At 51.3% G+C, this 20,514-nt stretch overlaps 1 protein-coding gene across 2 annotated transcripts in view; it reads right to left on the reverse strand.

Moving 5' to 3' along the window:
* LTBP2 (latent transforming growth factor beta binding protein 2) overlaps positions 1-20,514 on the reverse strand; it is a 137,965-nt gene that overhangs the window by 109,666 nt on the left and 7,785 nt on the right. For both annotated transcript variants that reach the window (XM_043516175.1, XM_038405718.2), the window contains exon 2: positions 10,150-10,220. In XM_043516175.1, coding sequence (XP_043372110.1) covers positions 10,150-10,220 — 71 coding nt within the window. The remainder of the gene's footprint in view (positions 1-10,149; positions 10,221-20,514) is intronic.

Genomic DNA, 20,514 nt, shown 5'->3' on the forward strand with positions numbered 1-20,514 from the left:
ATAAAATCATGAGAGTTGACAACACTGCAACATAAGCAAAATAATAGTAGGTCTAGCACAGGGGTGGGCAAACTACAGCCCGGGGGCTGCATCTGGTCCTCCAGGCATTTTAATCTGGCTCTTGAGCTCCCACTGAGGAGCAGGGTCTGGGGCTTGCCCCACTCCAGCACTCCAGCTGGGGACTGGGATCAGAGGCTTGCCCCACTCCACGTGGCTCCCAGAAGCAGCGGCATGCCCCCCCCCGGCTCCTATGCATAGGGGTAGCAAGGGGGCCCTGCAGGCTGTCCCCACCCTAAGCGCCACCCCTGCAGTCAATGGGAGCTGCAGGGGTGGCACCTGCGAACAGGGCAGCAGGCAGAGCCACCTGGCCGTGCCTCGGCGTAGGAGCCAGAGGGGGGGATATGCCACTGTTCCTGGGAGCTGCTTGAGGTGCCATCCAGAGCGTGCCCCCCGGCCCTCTCCTGCACCCCAACCCCCTGCCCCAGCCCTGATCCCCCCCTCCTGCCCTCCAAACCCCTCGGCCCCAGCCCGAAGCACCCTCCTGCACCCCCAACACCTCAGCTCACGATGCCCCATGTAATAACCTGGTGACCCCCTGAGGGGTCCTGCCCCCCAGTTTGAGAACCCCTGCCTAATGCGAGCAGCCACACTCCAAAGCCCTGCTTGAGTTACTGGGGCTGCACTTACCCATGTGTATCACTAGGGCTTTTGGGGGCATATCCCATGGTTCTTTGCACGGGAATAAGATGAGCTGCTCTATGATTCTTTTCCAATGAGCTGTGGGAGAACTTCTAGGCCCACAAGGGAAATTGTGGGAAGGCACTGAAGGACTATCAGCATTTGAGTAATTTAGCCTGAGTCCTCATGGCACTGTGGGCAGGTTACCAGCATGAGTGAATGTGGCACCTGCCACGCTCCCAGCCACGCTAGCTGTCCCGGGTTCAAAGGACCACTAACCTTGGGGCAGAGGCATGTGTGCCAGGATGGGATGGGGCAGAGGCGCAAGAAATGAGTCAGAGCCCAGGCTAATTCTGCAGTGAACAAATACCCCTAGTGAGAGAGAGTCCCTGCCCCAAAGAGCACACAGTCTGAGTAGCCAAGGAGTACTTTCTCCCACCGCCCCTTGCATGTCTCCATTTTACAAAGGAAAAACTGAGGCACACAGAGATTAAATCACTTGCCCCAGTTCACACAGAGAGTCTGTGGAAGAACCAGAACCAATCCCAGATCCTCTGAGACTCAGCCCAAGTGCCTCAACCCTAAGCCCAGTCTCACAACATTGCAACCTATAGTTGTTTATTAACCCCCGGAGGCTCAAATTTAAAGTGTGTTTTAGAAATGTAAAAGGCTAAGTTCAGAAGGGAGTCCCTGTCACCCACCCTGTACCTGACCAGCTAGTGTTGTCACCCCATGGAGCGGCAGGGACTTGTTCCTTAAGGTGGAGACAAGGCAGACAATCCCACTTTTTTTCTGTCTTCCTATCGAACTGCCTCCCTCAGTTCCACATCTACATTTGCTGAACACCCTCTCCCCTACTTTGGGCAAGTAGCCCAATTCCCAAAGCTGTTCTGGGGGCTGGTACTGGGGCAGAGGGCACTTCTTGGGAGAGTTCCACAGCTACACTACAGAGAGTCTGTGACAAGGTGGTTGTGGGACAGCGTAACAATTGAGATTGGGTAAAGGTGCCCGTCAGGGGTGGCAAAAGGATTACTCAGCTAGGAATGAGTGGAGGGGAGTGGGGCCATGAGGAGGAAGGAGTCAGAGTGGGTGCTGGGATTGAGCACTGTACAAAGAACTATCCTCATCTTCATTCCCTTGCTGCACTTCACTGAGGACAAGCCCTTAACAGTCCGGTAGCTTAGGATACTCGGCATATAGCTTGGTTTGCTGATCTATCTGGGTAGGAACTAAGGAACATTCCAAGTGGTTGGAAACTTCGTCCCATAACTTAAAACTCGCTCACCCACTATTCCCAATTCTCAGTTTAGCAGGAAGCGTCAAGGTGTTCCAGAATTAGATACTTGCATGTTTCTGCATCTTCCCAGCCTTTGAGTCTCAGGAAATTCCATTTTTTCCCCATTGTATTTCAACCCCCAAGACTGGAAAAAGCCACATGGCCAGAGAATTTTGCCCAAGATCTGGATTCAGTCATATACACTTCACTTTAATGAAGAACGAAAATCCGTGGAAAACTGTGAGCTGGAGAAGGGAGAAAATCACTGTGCTTGGTATAAAGAAAAGGAACCTTGCAACAAAGCCCGTTGCCAACTGTGTCCACATATTCAGGGGACACTGTCATAGGGCCTAATCACATCAGCCAAACTATCAGAGGCTCGTTCACCTGCACATCTACCAGTGTGATATATGCCATCATGTGCCAGCAATGCCCCTCTGCCATGAACATTGGCCAAACTGGACAGTCTCTACGTAAAAGAATAAATCAGACATCAAGAATTATAACATTCAAAAACCAGTCGGAGAACACTTCAATCTCTTTGGTCACTCGATTACAAATCTAAAAGCGACAATTCTTCAACAAAAAAACTTCAAAAACAGACTCCAACGAGAGACTTATGAATTGGAATTAATTTGCAAACTGGATACAATTAACTTAGGCTTGAATAAAGACTGGGAGTGGATGTGTCATTACACAAAGTAAAACTATTTCCCCATGTTTATTCCCTCCCTCCCCCCCCACACACACACTGTTCCTCAGACATTCTTGTTAACTGCTGGAAATGGCCCACCGTGATTATCACTACGAAAGGTTCCCCCCACTCGCTCTCCTGCTGGTAATAGCTCACCTTACCTGATCACTCTGGTTACAGTGTGTATGGTAACACCCATTGTTTCATGTTATCTGTGTATATAAAATCTCCCCACTGTATTTTCCACTGCATGCGTCCGATGAAGTGGGCTGTAGCCCACGAAAGCTTATGCTCAAATAAATTTGTTAGTCTCTAAGGTGCCACAAGTACTCCTTTTCTTTTTGCGAATACAGACTAACACGGCTGCTACTCTGAAACCTGTGCTTGGTATGTTACAGGCATTAGATCCTCAAAGAACAGGGGCAACATTCTGGCCATACCCTCTCTCCTGTCTCAATGCTGAGACCCAACCTATGGCTTTTAGACATAAACAGAAGCTCCTCCCCCCTCCTTTCTCACACGGACATATTGTCTCTGGTTGCATTTCCATCTGGATAGAGCCCCCGATTTGCTCCATGTACAAGATCAGGAGATCAAAAATTAAACAAAAACACATTATGGCTGGGAAATTAATGGGAACAGGATGCCAGAGTCCCCTAGGCAGCTTTAAAAATATCAGCCTGAGTGTCCCCAGCAACCCAGACTCCAGCAGAACAGCATTGGGGAGGGAGGCTGCTGGGGACCAAGCAATGTTTACACAGCAGAACCATTAGTTTAGCTTCAAGAAGAGAAAGGTTTTGCTCTAAGGCCTGCCTGAGATTTACCATCCCGTCAGGCCTCCCCATGTTGACAGTGTCCTTATAATTAATCTTTGCCGACAATGGCCGGGCACTTGAGCAGTCACAGGCAGCCCACATGGGCAGGAGCCCAGCTCCCAGATAGCATTTGTGCTGCTCACAGAAAAGTTCCTAATGAGAGAAAGATGCTGGCCCTCCACTTTGTTTACAGATACTGTCTGGCAGCCCAACGTGCTCTCTACTGTTTGGCTGCTGGTGGGGTGGGGAAGGGAGGCGAGTCAGCCTTTGGCCCCTTGTTCCAGAACAGAAATTATTTGGCTTCTCTGGAATAATTACATTAACGCTCGCAAGATCCCTGCAGTGAACAAAGTGGGGCCTCATTCTCTCACTGTCGACCTGGGCAGGTCCTGTTACCTAGGTGAAGTTACTGGGGTTCTGGGATACTCTGGGCAGATTTCATAGGCTGAACTTTTATTCACAAAGGCTTCCCCTGATGCCCGAGTTTGTTCTAACCGCCTCTGGACACTGACCTGCAATGGAGCGGACCCAACTTGACACAGGATAAAAACATTGGGGCAGGTGCGCTGAGGTGCCCTCTTGCAGCCAGATGGACAGAACAGGTGGGGAGGGGGGTGCCGGGACGGATGGGGAAAGCCACACAGGCAGCACTTAATGCTGGTTACTGGGCTGTCTTGCCTGAAACCTCTTGGGGCCAGCGATGATGCTTAAGCTCCTCTGGTCTGTTTGCTGTTGGCACACTCATGAATTCTAACTGCTACTCAAATGCTTCTGGGAGCCTGAAATGTTCTAAAATAGATACATTAACCTGCTCATCCATAAATCTGAACAGCTACACAAACATGACCAAGCAGCGCGGATTCCTTCCCAGTCCCCCCCCCTCGCCCCGCATGCCTCAGAGCCGCCTAGTACAGCCCCCATCGCCAGTTCCTTCCAATCAGGAAGATTCAGGCACAGCTGTAGCACCTACTCTCCCAGGCCATTGCTCTGACTCCTGCAAATGGCTTTTGCAGAGCAGACGCAGTCTCCGTCTCCATCACACGTCCTGGCACGTTCGGCACAACAGCAGGAACACTTCACGAGCGGAAGGCTTTAATCAGCCAGCACGATGGGAACTCCGAGCTGGGAAGTGACAGCACAGCAAGAGGGCTATAAAAAGACGAGGAGAGGAAGAATCGTACTTCACCACGAGAGGAAGGAGGAGAGATTTCAGAGGCCAGGAGCACCGCTGGCCCAGGGAAACTCAACCCCGAACAGGAAAGAACTCAAGAGTCCTGCATTTTTATGCTAAAGAAAGGAACGTACATGTGTTTACAATGGAAAGAGAACTCTGCTTAGCTGGAGGTGGCTTTGGAACGTGGAGTCAGATGGTGCCAACCCAGAGGGGAGGTTTTCTGGGAACTCTGGTGCACGCTGGCTTCAGACTCACCTACTACAACAGCCTCATGCAGCAAGGGCACAGACAGCTCCTGGACTCAGGCTCCATCGCAATCCACACATCATTTTGTGCCCTGCACACCCCCCTCTGGCAGCAGCAGATACTTTCACTCTGAACTATGCGGAGGGGGTCACTAGAACCAGAGTCAGGCAGGAACAAAGAAGCTGGAAACAGGGGGCCTGGATATTCAGGGATGGGCATGTTAGTAATACCGTTGGTTGTGCTGAGGAGTTCCTGATCTCCTCCAACTCACCCCCCACCTGCACGTTCCACAGGCCCCAAACTAGCTCCCACCTCTGCCCAATCCCCACTTTGTTACAGCTCCTACCACTGCACACACAGCACCCTGCCCCTCCCCCAGGCTCTGTGGCACTAGTGGGGAGCCCACCCAGAGCAAGACAAAATCAAACCCTATTTCTTTCCAGGGCCCCATTCTTGCAGTGGGGACTAGTGTCCAGCAGCAGAACAAGAATGTTTCTTGAAGCCCATGACAAGTGGCTCCCATGTGCATGACAAGCAGCAGATCCCCTCCAGCATCACCACCCAGGGGCTGAGAATGTACTTTGCCATGGAAACAGCTCAAGTCCAGCCCAGCAAGAGACTGAAAGAGGGGGAGCACTTGATACATCAATGTTCAGAGGGCAAATGTCCCTTTGGAAGAGATCCCAGGGGCTGCTCAGACAAGAGCAGAGCTTGTGGAAGGCTGGGTCCGTCTCCTCTCTTCACTTCAGCCAGGCCCAAGATTCACTCTCACTGAAAGGGGGTTGTCACCTGAGAGGGATGCTGGGCCCCAGGGTGGATGGAGGAACCATCTCACTGCACATTTAAGCAAGTTCCCTTTGCCACTATTGAAAATGTCTCTAGTGAGGAGGCTCCCCCCATCCCCACCATTTGCATCCCCCAGCAGAAATGGTTGCCCAAGGTGTGGCTGTGATGTCCCTGTATGGACATGTGTCTTCCTGTCAGGCTCATCTAAAAGGAGACGCGGGGGGGGGGGGGAGGGGGAGATCAGGTCCAGATTTGGCACAAACAGTTTTTGCGAGCAGTGACTTCAGCAGGAACAGGTGGGAAAATTAATGGCAGTTACCCATAGTTCTAACCAGTCTCCCAGTCACAGTGCGCCAGTGCCTCACCCCCTTCACCTGCTGGGTAAGAGCAGGGGAGATTCTCAGCCAGGAATCAAGGACATCAGAGGGTGCTGAGGACGTGGGAAGCACAGTGTGGCAGTGAGAATAACAGAGGGCACGGTACTGCAGTGCCACTGAGCACCTCTTCTTTCTGAAGTGGGGGGCTTCTGCAGGCCTCTCCGCTTTCGACAGGCCTGGTCTCAATTTTCTTTGATTTAAGAATCCGTCAGTTGCAGTTCAGAAAATTGTTTCCAATCTGCATGTTTCATTAGCAGCAAAACAGCAGCAAGATGATGCCAAGAGCTAAATTTAATTAGCACAGATCAACCCAACGTGCAAATGAGCCAGAAGGGGGCAAAGCACTCACATGTGTGACACTCTGCAGGTGAGGAGCCCAAGAAGGACACTAGAGCCTGACCTCAGTGGTTTGGGGAGGAGAGGCACAGACAAACAGAAGAAAGAAACACAGGCACAGAGAGAGAGCTAGAGATGGAGTGTGGGTAGGAAGAGGATTCTGGCCCATCCCTGACTTCCAGGGAGTTCCCCCAAGGGCAGGGCACTTATTCCATCTTTGAGCTGGGGAGAGGATCAAACCCTTGAATGGGCTGAAGGAAACATGCTAAATTCAAGTGGGTTTGCAAGATCCTGAAAGGGGTAAGGAGCCTGGAGGGGGGGACAGGGAAGTAACCCTATTTGGGGCTGTGTGTCCAGCCTCCTTTCAAGCAAGAATAAGGTTAAGCAAGAATTGCTGGGGCAGGAGATGGGAATAGAAAACTTGAAGCTCCTTATTGCAAAGGCCCCAGGGTTAGGACATAGCTGCCTGCAAATGTTAAAGAGGACAACCAAAGCAACAATCAAGGTCCTGGCTGAGCTCTCACTGGCTCAGAGGAAGCCTTGCTCTGAAGATTGGGGAGAGTTGGCCTGTAGTGTGACTCAAGCCGTGGCATCCTCCTAGCCCGGCCAGAAACCAAAGGCCAGTCACCAGATCACGGCTGACAGTGGTTCCTTGTGGACAGAGCACTGGACTGGAACTCAGGTTCTATTCCCAGCTCAGGTCAGATATTGACCTCATTTGTAAAGCGCTTTGAGACCTATCATAACGGCTAGGTACTCCCCCTTCTCTTCTGGGGGCAGTCATCAGCCTCCAGTCCAAGAGATGTGCACAATAGAGAGCTCTTCAAGGCAGGCCACGTTTCTGGGTTTGGGACCTGCAGTCTCCATGGGCTGCCTCTCCATATGAAGTCACAGAATCCAGAGAAGGACAAGATCTAGGTTCTCCATCTAGCTGTCTTGTCCTCTCAGTCAGTCTAATGTTAAACAGGGCTCCCATCCCTTCCCTTGGGAGAAGGTTCCACAGCCTGACCATTTCACCATCAGGCAGTATCTTCCTGATAGTTTGCCTACACTTCCTCAGTCCTTTGCCATTACTCCTCATGACACTCCGGTATAACACATTTCACTAATCTCTCTCCCGACAGATCTTGGCCAGTGTGGGCCTACAGTTGTCACTCATGGCTTGTGTGCACCAGGCTGTCCTGTTGTGTTTAAACAGGGCTCTGAGGAGACCAGACAAGTTTGCGGACACAATGCTGACCCTGAGTGCCTGGGGAGTCTCTCGGGGAAACAAGGAAAACAATCAAGGAAAACAAGGAAAACAAGGAAACAATCAATAAGGATAAGTGCAGGGTCCTGCACTTAGGATGGAAGAATCCAATGCACCGCTACAGACTAGGGACCGAATGGCTCGGCAGCAGTTCTGCGGAAAAGGACCTAGGGGTGACAGTGGACGAGAAGCTGGATATGAGTCAGCAGTGTGCCCTTGTTGCCAAGAAGGCCAATGGCATTTTGGGATGTATAAGTAGGGGCATAGCGAGCAGATCGAGGGACGTGATCGTTCCCCTCTATTCGACACTGGTGAGGCCTCATCTGGAGTACTGTGTCCAGTTTTGGGCCCCACACTACAGGAAGGATGTGGATAAATTGGAAAGAGTACAACGAAGGGCAACGAAAATGATTAGGGGTCTAGAGCACATGACTTATGAGGAGAGGCTGAGGGAGCTGGGATTGTTTAGTCTGCAGAAGAGAAGAATGAGGGGGGATTTGATAGCTGCTTTCAACTACCTGAAAGGGGGTTTCAAAGAGGATGGCTCTAGACTGTTCTCAATGGTAGCAGATGACAGAACGAGGAGTAATGGTCTCAAGTTGCAATGGGGGAGGTTTAGATTGGATATTAGGAAAAACTTTTTCACTAAGAGGGTGGTGAAACACTGGAATGCGTTACCTAGGGAGGTGGTAGAATCTCCTTCCTTAGAGGTTTTTAAGGTCAGGCTTGACAAAGCCCTGGCTGGGATGATTTAACTGGGACTTGGTCCTGCTTTGAGCAGGGGGTTGGACTAGATGACCTTCTGGGGTCCCTTCCAACCCTGATATTCTATGATTCTATGATTCTAAGGACAACTAGCCACTCCTCCGCTTCCCTGTAATGCTACTTATTGCTCAGGAGTCCAGTCTCCTCCAGACTTTCCTTACTCTTACTATTGCTCTCCTTACTTGCTTGTGACAGAGGTTTGATTTACAGGGCTCACAAGAAGAGCAGCTGCAATCTACTCCACTTTATAAACCCCAGATTCAGACCCCGGCTCCACTACAGCATCACAGATGGGTGAAGCAGAATTCCCAGGTGGCCAACTCCAGAAGTTAGGCCCACTGATGACAGGCATGGAAAGGAGAGGGACTGCTGCTTGGATTTACAAATGTTCTCTTCACAGAGTCTCTCTGGGATTATCTGGGCAGCAGGTCAGAGGGGAACAGGCAGATTTCTGCGGGTGGTCCACGAAGTATGGCAGCAGCAAATGCTGGAGCTGAGACCTTTGCAGAATAAACCCCGCTCTTCATTCATTCTGTGGTTTTAGAGGATTTATGTGTTTGGAAACTTGCAAGTCGTGCTGGATCCACAGGTTAAGAAAACTAACCAGCAGCCAGTGAGCTGCCCTGATTTACAATGTAATTAATTGCATCACTGGGGTTCCAGCTCATGTGGTTAATGATGTCACCAAAGCCCCCTCCATGGGACTGTTTCCCTGTAAATCACTGCACTCTGTTTTAGTCCTATGAATGTGTCAAGCAGAGCTGCCCTGCAGGAGGCCCCAGCCCAGAGGGCCCTGCATTTACAGGCAAGAGAGGAGTTCTGAAGTAACAGCCAAGGAGAGGAAGAGGGTTCCCCACACAGAGGGCCCCCTGGGTGCTGTGTCAGAACTGAGGGATGGGGAGAAGGTGTTTGTACTCACACAGCTCCAGTAATTTCTACTTTGGGAAAGCATGAAGAGACACAGCCTCCTTGGGAGAGCAGCTCCCCAGTAATGAGCTGGTCAGGGATTGATTGAGTGTTCAAGCCATTTTCTGTTGTCTCCCTAGTGTGCATACCCCTTTAGAGCAGGCTTCCACACCCAGCCCCTCCCAGGGCAGCCCCTTCGCCAGCCTAGTTAGTTGCTTTTGTAAAAAAACGTTCAGATAATTTGGAACCATGAATTTGGGGGGCAGCAGCTGCCATGTGACCGTATCTCCACTACCCTCCCTCACCACCCCTCCTGCAATTTATCAATCACTTGGGTCTTGTTTCAAATTTATCAGCTCTTAGAAACAGGCCCATGTCTCTAAACGTGCAGTACCCAGCCTAGTGGGGCCCCGATCCTGGTTAATAACAAATTAACAAGGGGAAGGGGGCTGGACTCTGATGCAGTCGATGTTAGCATGGACTATTGACATGGCCAGAAGTGCTGCACCAACAGGGGAAATGCAGCTCATCTCTGGGAACCATATATGTAACAGCACCCATAGTGGCGCTCCATTATCTCTGCCATGGGAAGCACACCATGCCCATAACAGGGGGTGGGGTGAGTCAGACAGAGAAGGGAATTCTCTCCTAGTTTATGTCTCAACCAAACAGTGGAGAAATTCAAAGACATCAGTATAATGACTAAGGGGACTTCAGGGCCAAAGGACTCGGAAGGGGCATTCTCTGGCCCTCCTGCCACACCCATCACTGGGACAGCTGAGTGTCTGCCAGCGATGCATTAAGTGCCATGACTGACATCTCTAATCGATGGTTCTTTCGTACTCACGTTTGATGCATCGGTTTGTGCCAGGAGCAGTTGTCCACCCTGAGCAGCACTGTCCCCCGCAGACGTTCGGCCTAAGCAGTCACAAACAGCAGGATTAGGAAAAGAGAGGCGGTGAGGTCTCCCCATAGCCAGCACCTCCGGAGACACCAACAGAACCACTTCCTACAACATCTGAGCTTTCCTTGCACCCAGACCACTGCAGCCTGAGCTCTCAAGCCAACCCAGGCTGGGCTTGTTAAATGCTTGGAGGGGAAATCCCCTAGGAAGGAACATCCAGGTGCTACGGGAATGGTGAAGGTGACTCAGTAGGGGGTGCTCTCCCTCCTGAATCAGTACTAACCTCAATGCCCTAGCATGGTTGCTAGGGGGTGCTGTGCTGCCAGAGGTGCCATTTTGCTCATGAGTATGTTGGTAAATGCAAAGTAATGCACATTGGAAAACATAATCCCAGCTATACATGTAAAATGATGGGGTCTAAATTAGCTGTGACTACTCAAGAAAGATCTTGGAGTCATTGTGAATAGTTTTCTGAAAACATCCACTCAATGTGCAGCAGCAAACAAAAAAGCGAACAGAATGTTGGGAATCATTAAGAAAGGGATAGAGAATAAGACAGAAAATATCATATTGCCTCTATACAAATCCATGGTATGCCCCCATCTTGAATACTGTATGCAGATGTGGTCGCTCCATCTCAACAAAGATATATTGGACTTGGAAAAGGTTCAGAAAAGGGCAACAAAAATTATTAGGAGTATGGAACTGCTGCCATATGAGGAGAGATTAATAAGACTAGGACTTTTCAGCTTGGAAAAGAGATGACTAAGGGGGGATATGACAGAAGTCTATAAAATCATGACTGGTGTGGAGAAAGTAAATAAGGAGGTGTTATTTACTCCTTCTCATAACACACAAACTAGGGATCACCCAATGAAATTAATAGGCAACAGGTTTAAAATAAACAAAAGGAAATATTTCTTCACACAACCCACAGTCAACCTGTGGAACTTCTTGCCAGAGGATGTTGTGAAGTCCAAAACTATAACAGGGTTCAAAAAAGAACTAGATAAATTCATGGAGAATAGGTCCATCAATGGCTATTAGCCAGGATGCGCAGGGACAGTGTCCCTAGCCTCTATTTGCCAGAAGCTGGGAATGGGCGACAGGGGATGGATCACTTGATGATTACCTGTTCTGTTCATTCCCTCTGGCACTGGCCACTGTTGGAAGACAGGATACTGGGCTACATGGATCTTTGGTCTGACCCAGTATGTCTGTTCTTATGAGTAACTTGAGATCCCGACAATCAGAGGCCATTAAAGATCTCACAGCACGGTTTTCTAGGATTGGGTCTAATCCAGCATTGATAATTATATTTTGCTCCCATAAATCTCCCATGCTGCTTCAAACGGATACAATACTATTCTTCATTTCCTGCTTCAAACTGTTGCGGAGTGTTGTTTCTACATAGCTCACCACAGAACGGGCTGCATTTCACTGTGTGCGCATAGAGGCAGAAAGCGTGATTTCTGTAGCTGAGTAACTTGTTGTAAAGCACTTACCGATCCTTCAGGATCAAGCTCTTATTAATATTCATAGATTTTAAGGCATGCAAGATCGATTATGTCATCTTAGCTAACTTCCTGCATAACACAGGCCATAGAAGGAAATCCTGCATCAAGCCCATATCTAGTCTGCTTACACTTCACCTAGTGTTGGGAACTTTCTAATCGCACAAAACCGAATACCCTTGCCCCTCCTCCTCCTGAGCCCCGCCCCTTCTCTGAGGCCCCACCCCACTCGCTCCATATCTCCTCCTTCTGTCGCTCGCTCTCCCTCACCCTCATTCACTCGCTCGCTCATTTTCACAGGGCTGGGGCAAGGAGTTAGGGTGCAGGAAGGGGTGAGGGCCCTGGTTTGAGGTGCAGGCTCTGGGGTGGGGCCAGAAATGAGGGGTTCAGGGTGCAGGAGTGGGCTCTGGGCTGGGGCAGGGGTGGGCCAGGGATGAGGGGTTTGGGATGCAGGAGGGGGCTCAAGAGGAGGTGCAGGGTGCAGGCTCCAGGAAAGGAGTTTGGGTGTGGGACTGGAGCAGGGGGTTGGGGTGCAGGAAGAGGTGAGGAGTGCAAGCTCTGGACAGCACTTACCTCGGGGGGCTCCCCAAAAGTGGCGACATGTCCCTCAGCTCCTAGGTGGAGGCATGGCCAGGTGGCTCCATGCTGCCTGCGCCTGCAGGCGCCACCCCTGCAGCTCCCATTGGCCATGGTTCCCAGCCAATGGGAGCTATGGAGACAGCACTCAGGGCAGGGGCAACACATGGAGCATCCCTGGCTGCACCTCCGCCTAGGAGCCGAGGGACATGTCGCTGCTTCCAGGGAACCATGCGGGGCCAGGCAGGGAGCCTGCCAGCCCTGCCAACCAAAGTTTTAACAGCTCGGTCAGCAGTGCTGACTGGAGCCGCCAGGGTCCCTTTTCAACTGGGCGTTCCAGTCGAAAACTGGACACCTGGCAACCCTAGCTGCACCCTATCTTTAGATGTCTAAAAACATCCAATCATTATATTGTTGCAGGCCTCCCATTCAATTATTGACCAGACCCAACTCCGCTTTGTTTGTGAGGTGGGACATCACCACAGCTCCCCCCTCCTCCCTAAGGTGGCCTAGATGCACTTTGCAAATCACATTCAGCAGGTTTGTGAAGGAGCATAAACATTTCCTGTTCTTGCCTCAAATTACTGGCACAATCAGAAGGTGGTTTCTGCAGGCAGGAGCAGGCGCCGCCCTCAGAGAAGCTGCTTTGGCCTCAGATCAAGCCAACAATTCCTCATGGAATGAAGTCCAGAATCTTTGTCTAGATCTTGCTCGCTCGCTCACACACACACGCACACACACAGAGAGAACGCCTCTCTGTTGAGAGTTGATCTCTTCCCAGACCATAGGGTGGGTAATACGTTCTGGGGTGCAGAGTGCAAGACTGGAATAGAGAAGGTGGCCCAGTACCTAGCAGGCCCTCCCACTCTCTGAGGGCACCGCATCAACATGCCTGGTTCTTGTGAGCTATCAGGGGGACAGCTGCACCCAAGCACCCTGGGGGCTGATCTGACTCTCCCTTGGAAGGCTGCTGCTGCCAGGCCTGCAGGAGCAGCCAGAGGCCGTGTGGATGAAGCAGAAGCACAAAGAACAAGCACAGAAAGGAGTGAAAGGCCAGGGCTGACTCACTAGGAGTCATGGTTATCTTGGCAGCAGAATCACGTCTGAGGAGCACATGTGAAGCAGTGCATGCAAAAGGGTATGATCACTAGGTGCTTTGTGTCACTCCCCCAGGCCCATCTCCCTCTGGGCTCCTCCTGTTGCTGTTGATCTTCTCAGTGCCTGCCCTAAGGCTCCTCTATACTGCACCTGGTGCTGCCTGTAATGACAGACTCACTGTCACAGCCTTGCTGTGTCCTTCAGGCTCATGGACAATCCTAATCCTTAGCACTTTCTAGACACTATCTCATATCCTCTAAACCCCGAGAGGCAGGTCAGCATCATAAGTACTACATTGCATATGGGGAAACTGAGGCTGGGAAAGGGACTTGCCAAGATCACACAGTGAGTCAGTGACAGAGCTAGGAAAATCTCAACTCCCAAAGTGGTGCCAAACTCACCAGGCCCCAGTGTCGCTCTAGGGTAGTGAGGGTTGATTAGCTAAATATTTGTGAAGCTCTTGGAAGCAGTAAAATGCTAGCGAGGTGCTAAGAGTTATTCTTATCCCAGACTGCATGGGCCGCACTGCGGGGGTCACGTGGGGAATGGAGCAAACTTTTCTCTCACCTCCTGATGAGACGGTGTTAATGGACAGCCAGGTGTGCTGGAGCCTTGGGAGACTGGGAGAAAAGGATGGCTGGGGGCTACGGAGCTGGGCAAAGTGGTCTTTGTTTTTCACTGAGCAGAAACCAGCCCTGGGAGCATCTGGTTACATTTAAAGCATTTACTTGACATTTTCATGGCTTGAATACCATGTGTTTTTTGTTGTCTTATGAAGAATTGCAAATAAACCCCTGCAGGTTTAAGGAGCACGGCGTGTTTACAGCTCAGAGGGATGGTGCTCCAGGGAGTGGCTGGCTTCCTGCAGCTTGGCAGAATAGCAGCCCCCAGGTGCGCGCAGCTCGCTGCACCCCCATGGCCAATGCCTCCCAGCAACCACACAACTCAGAGAGGAGCCTTCTGGTTGCTGACTTCTCCTCTGGCATTTTCCAGCCAAGAGCATTCACATGGAGCAGGAGCTGGGATTCCCTCACCCCCAGCATTGAAGCCCTGAGTTGGGAGCTCACAACTCAGTGCTATGGGAGCAAAGGTCTAGGGTAGGTTGCTCCGGGGCTGCCCCACAACGAGAGGTTCTGTATGTGTTGTGACAAAGCTCTGTCCTTGCCTCCATGGGTCCCATGTTTCTTGGCAGATTTCGCTAGCCTCAGAGGCTCACTGTGACCCTCCACGTAACCCTTCTTTCTCTAGAGACAAGGGTCACAGTCTACGGAGCCATTTTCATCATAAGCCAGTGAGGGAGGTGAGGAGAAGTTATCCTTCCTTGCACAGTCTCTGTTGTCTCCCAGTCTCAGTGATTAATCAGGGGGCAAAGGTGGGGGGGAAGCCCGGGCCCACCCTCTACTCCGGGCTCCAGCCCAGGGACCCTAATAGTGTCAGCTATGGTAGCTGACCTTTTAGAAACATGATATGTACAATTCCCTGGGCTACTTCCCCCACAGCAGCCCTCACTTCCTCAAACACCACTTCACCCTTACCTTAGGAGTGTGTACTACTCAGCCTCTCCAACAGCACAACTTCCTCCCACAGCTCCCGACATGCACCCTCACCTGACTGACTGGGAGGCTTTTAACTAGTTTCAGCCAGCCCCTGATTGGCTTCAGGTGTCCCAATCAACCTAGCCTTCTCCCTGCCTTCTGGAAAGTTCTTAATTGGCCCCAGGTGTCTTAATTGACCTGGAGCAGCTGCCATTTCACTTAACCTGGTACCAGGGATTTGTTTACCCGGGAGCTAATATATCTATCTCCCACTACTCTTCCATAGCCATCTGGCCTTGCCCCGTCACATATCCCCCACATCTGCTCAACACCATAGAGTTGGGCAACTTGGGACGCCAGGCAGTATGCTCCTGATAGACCATCAGTGTTGCCATGGTGACATCCAGCCCTGTGCTGTATGCAGAACTGGAATGATTGGAGGGATAAGAACCACATGGTGACCCTTGCATTCTTTTCCTTATTCCGCTGCATCCACTGGAGGGGTGCATGGTCCGTCACAAGAGTAAATCGCTGGCCTAAGAGGTAATAACGCAGTGTCTCCATAGCCCATTTGACAGCAAGGCATTCTCTCTTGACTACTGCGTATATCTGTTCTCTTGGGAGGAAGCTTTCTGCTTAGGTAGAGGATCGGGCGTTCCTCTTCTCCCACCATTTGCGACAGAACTGCCCCCAACCCCACCTCGGAAGCGTCTGTATGTAAAATAAATTCACTGTTAAAGTCCGGAGCTATGAGTACGGGGTCATTACAGAGGGCCGTCCGAAGGTCTGTAAATGCCCCCTCTGCTGCGTCGGTCCATTTTACTATGTCTGGACCTCGGGCCTTCACCAGGTCCATTAGGGGACTTGCCCTAGTGGCCAAGTGGGGAATAAACCGTCAGTAGTAGCCTACCACGTCTAGAAACACATGGACCTGCTTCTTTCGGGTCGGCTGGGGCCAGTTTTGAATTGCCTCTAGCTTATTCATTTGGGGCTTCACTATGCCCCTTCCCACAATATATCCCAGGTACCTAGCCTCTGCTAGGCCTATGGCGCATTTAGCGGGATTAGCAGTGAGGCCAGCCCATCTTAAGGTGCGCAGTACTGCCTCAACTTTCTCCAAGTGCGTTCCCCAGTCTGGCACGTGGATGATGACATCATCTAGGTATGCAGCTGCATAACTAGTATGGGGACACAGCAGCTTATCCATGAGGCGCTGGAATGTGGCTGGGGCCCCATGTAGCCCAAAAGGGAGGATGGTGTACTGGAATAGGCCATCCGGGGTGGAGAATGCTGTCTTTTCTTTAGCTTCTTTGGTCAGAGGGATCTGCCAGCACCCTTTTGTCAGATCCAGTGTAGTCAAGAATCGGGCACTACCCAGTCGGTCAACCAGTTCGTCAATGCGTGGTATGGGGTACGCATCAAATTGGGATATTTCATTCAGTCAGCGAAAGTCATTACAGAATCTCATGGTACCATCAGGTTTAGGCACTAGAACAATTGGACTGGACCACTGACTGTCAGATTCTTCAATAACCCCTAATTCTAACATTTTCTTTACTTCGGCCTTGATTTCCACTCTTTTGGCTGCTGGGATTCGGTAGGGTCTCAATGTTACCTTGGCTCCGGAGATCGTGTGGATATGGTGATAGGTCTCAGTCGTCCGTCCTGGTTTTGTGGAGAACACATCGCTGTTGCGATTAATCTTGTCGGCTGCCTCGATCTTTTGGATCGGCATCAAGTCGGATGATATCCTCACTTGCTCGTATAAGTTATCCTCCTGGGGAAGGGTCTCCTGCATGACTAAGCATGCCTCTTGATCATGCCAAGGTTTTAGAAGATTGATGTGGTAAATTTGCTCCGATTTCCGGCGGCCTGGCTGCCGCACCTTATAGTTCACCACTCCCACGGCTTCGATTATTTCGTAGGGTCCCTGCCACTGGGCCAACAGTTTACTTTCTGCTGCGGGCACCAGTACCATCACCTGATCCCCTGGTTGGAACCGTCAAAGCTTCGCTTGGTGGTTATAATGGGTTCGTTGGGTCTCCTGTGCTCTCTCCAAGTGTTCCCGTACAATGGGCGTAACTCGGGCTACCCAATCTCTCATCTGCAGTACATGCTCAACTATGTTCCTTCCGGGATTTGGCTCCTCTGGCTATATCCAATATGCCCTGAGGATGGTGCCCATATAGTAGTTTGAATGGAGAGAAACCCGTGGAGGCTTGCGGAACCTCCTGGATGCCAAACATGAGGTAAGGCAATAGGATATCCCAATCTTTCCCATCCTGGTTCACCTCTTTCCTGATCATGGCCTTGAGGGTCCTACTGAACCTTTCCACAAGTCTATCTGTTTGCGGGTGGTATACAGAGGTCTGTAGGGCTTGTACATGGAGCAATGAACAGAGATCTTTCATCAACTCGGACATGAAAGGTATCCCTTGATCAGTCAATATCTCCTTCGGTAGCCCAACCCGAGCAAAGATCTGTACTAGTTCCTTAGCTATTGTCTTGGAAGCTGTGTTGTGCAGGGGAACAGCTTCCGGGTACCGGGTTGCATAGTCCAGTACAACAAGCACATGTTGGTGACCCCGAGCTGTCTTCTCTAGGGGCCCTACCAGATCCACGGCTATCCATTCAAAAGGAACCTCTATTATTGGAAGAGGTATCAAAGGAGCCCGCAAGTGCGGGCGAGGGCTATGTAACTGACACTCCGGATAAGAGCTGCAGTATCGCCGGACATCTTCACGTACTCCTGGCCAGAAGAACCTCTGCAGGATCGGTGCCTGGGTTTTCTCTACCCCTAGGTGTCCCCCAAACAGGTGACTGTGCACGAGACTCAATATGGCTTTTTGATGTTTTTGTGGCACCAGAAGTTGTTACCTGGTCCCGCCCAAAAGTCTCTCTCCCGGGACTAACCTGCCCAAGCTCCCAGGGGCCAGCTTCTGCTTTTTCCAACGGCTCGCCGCCGTCATGGCTGGGGGCAGCTTCTGGCTCACCTTCTGTGGTGGAAGTTTCTCTGTTGGCTGCTTGCGTCCATCTGCCTACTAGGGAGGTCTTCTGGCCATGGGTCAGGATCCGGGTTCCCAAGGCCTTCGCAGCCTTCCTCTCCTTTTTTGTCTTCCAGGTCTTTCGGGGGGCTGAGAACAGATCCTGAGAAATCTCAGCGAACATCAGGGGTTGACATTCTCCCAGTGACAAGTCGCTGTCCTCAGGGTCCCCACCTCCCTCCAGCCTCTCCGGGGGGAGTAAATTATCAAACCCTGGATAGTCCCTCCCAATGACTACAGGATATGGGAGTTTAGGAACTACGCCCACGGTCACCTCAATGGGGTTTCTCTGAACCTCTATCTCCACTGGGATGGTGGGGTAATGGCTCACGGCCCCATGCACGCACGTCACTGCTACGCATTTGGTTTATAGCAGCTGACTACTTTTTACCAGCTTACCCGATATGAGGGTGATAGCACTCCCAGAGTCCACAAGCGCTGTAGTCTCTGCTCCATTTATCCTCACTGGCCTGGTGTAATTATGCGGGGCTAATGCAACCCCCACGAGGTGGATAAGGGAGCATGGGACATCCCAACCCCCCAAGTTACATTGCATAGGCTCCTCGGTGCTGGGACACTGTGCTGCTATGTGTCCCCACTCCCCACATGCATAACATCTATAATTGCTTTTAATCATTTCCCTATCCCGGGGACTAGGGGGTTTAGTCCCAGGGTTCCCCCCACTCAGGCCAATCCCTTCCTTCTGGGGTCCCCACTGGTTTTCGGCCCCCCCCTTCTTTCACCTCAGACTCCCCAGGGGTTTGGCTGCCCAACCTTCCAGGGTTGGGGTCAGGTGCTTGCTTCGAAAGAGGCCTTCCTTGGGTAGTCAGATCAGTTCTCTGGCTGTCATCCGTCTTTCTACCAGTGTGATCATCTCGTCATACATGGACAGATCGTTCTGACCTACCCATTTGCGGAGATCTGGCGACAGTCCCCGCATGCAATCGTCTATGACCAGGGTTTCCAAAATCTCCTCCGGCCTGCACACCTCAGTCTGTAACCACTTCCGTGGGAGGTGTATGAGGTCGAATAGCTGGGACCTCGGGGGTTTGTTCTCCTGGTATTTCCACTCATGGAACCTCTGGGCCCTTACCGCTGCCGTTACCCCTGCTTGTGCTAGGATCTCTGCCTTCAGATGGGTATAGTCAGTGGCATCCGTGGCAGGCAAGTCAAAGTAGGCCTTCTGGGCCTCTCCACACAAAAAAGGGGCAAGGATGGTGGCCCACTGCTCCTGGGGCCATGCCTCACGCTGAGCAGTCCTTTCAAATGAGAGGAGATATGCCTCTACGTCATCTCTTGACGTCATCTTTGGCAGACAACCAGTGGTCCTCAGGGTTTGCATCCCGTCAGACCCCCGGGCCTGGGTGGTGAGGATCTTCAGCTGCTCCACCACCTCTCTCAAGAGAGCACAATCTTGGGTCGCCTGGCTCATCAGTAATTGATTGGTTTCCTGCTATAGCCGCATAGACTCCTGTTGTGCCATTGCCTGAACCCAGGTGGCCTCCTGCTGGTCTGCCGTGGCTTGTACCAGAGCTCTTACCACCTCCTCCATTGTGGTACAAAGCAGACAAACAAACAAAAATCCAAACCCCAGTGCACTTTTTTTTAAACTCTCTTTCTTCCGCCATGCTGTGAATGAAATCCCATACCTGACACCAGTTGTGACAAAGCTCTTTCCTTGCCTCCGTCGGTCCCGCGTTTCCTGGCGGATTTCGCTAGCCTCAGAGGTTCACTGTGACCCTCCACATAGTCCTTCTTTCTCTAGAGACAAGGGTCACAATCTACTGAGCCATTTTCATCATAAGCCAGTGAGGGAGGTGAGGAGAAGTTATCCTTCCTTGTACAGTTTCTGTTGTCTCCCAGTCTCACTGATTAATCAGGGGGCAAAGATAGGGGGGGAGCCCTAGCCCACCCTCTACTCCGGGCTCCAGCCCAGGGACCCTAATAATATCAGCTATGGTAGCTGACCTTTTAGAAACATGACATGTACAATTCCCTGGGCTACTTCCCCCACAGCAGCCCTCACTTCCTCAAGCTCCACTTCAGCCTTACCTCAGGGCCTCTTTCCTTGTGCCTGTTACGGTGTGTACTACTCAGCCTCTCCAACAGCGCAACTTCTTCCCACAGCTCCTGACATACACACCCACCTGACTGACTGGGAGGCTTTTAACTAGTTTCAGCCAGCCCCTGATTGGCTTCAGGTGTCCCAATCAACCTAGCCTTCTCCCTGCCTTCTGGAAAGTTCTTAATTGGTCCCAGGTGTCTTAATTGACCTGGAGCAGCTGCCATTTCATTTATCCTGGTACCAGGGATTTGTTTAGCCTGAAGCTAATATATCTATCTCCCACTACTCTTCCATAGCCATCTGGCCTTGCCCCGTCACAGTGTGAAAAGTTAACCGCTATGCAGGTGATGGGGCCTCTGAACTGAGGCAAAGGCAGCAGGTCAGAAGTGGCTGCATGGAGTGACATGGGTCCATGCTGGGCTCTGTGCAGCACTGAGCCCCCCAGTACTCTGTGAAAAACACCAGCCAGAGCTAAA

Source organism: Dermochelys coriacea, chromosome 6, assembly GCF_009764565.3.
Source record: "Dermochelys coriacea isolate rDerCor1 chromosome 6, rDerCor1.pri.v4, whole genome shotgun sequence".
NCBI classification, from domain to species: Eukaryota; Metazoa; Chordata; order Testudines; family Dermochelyidae; genus Dermochelys; species Dermochelys coriacea.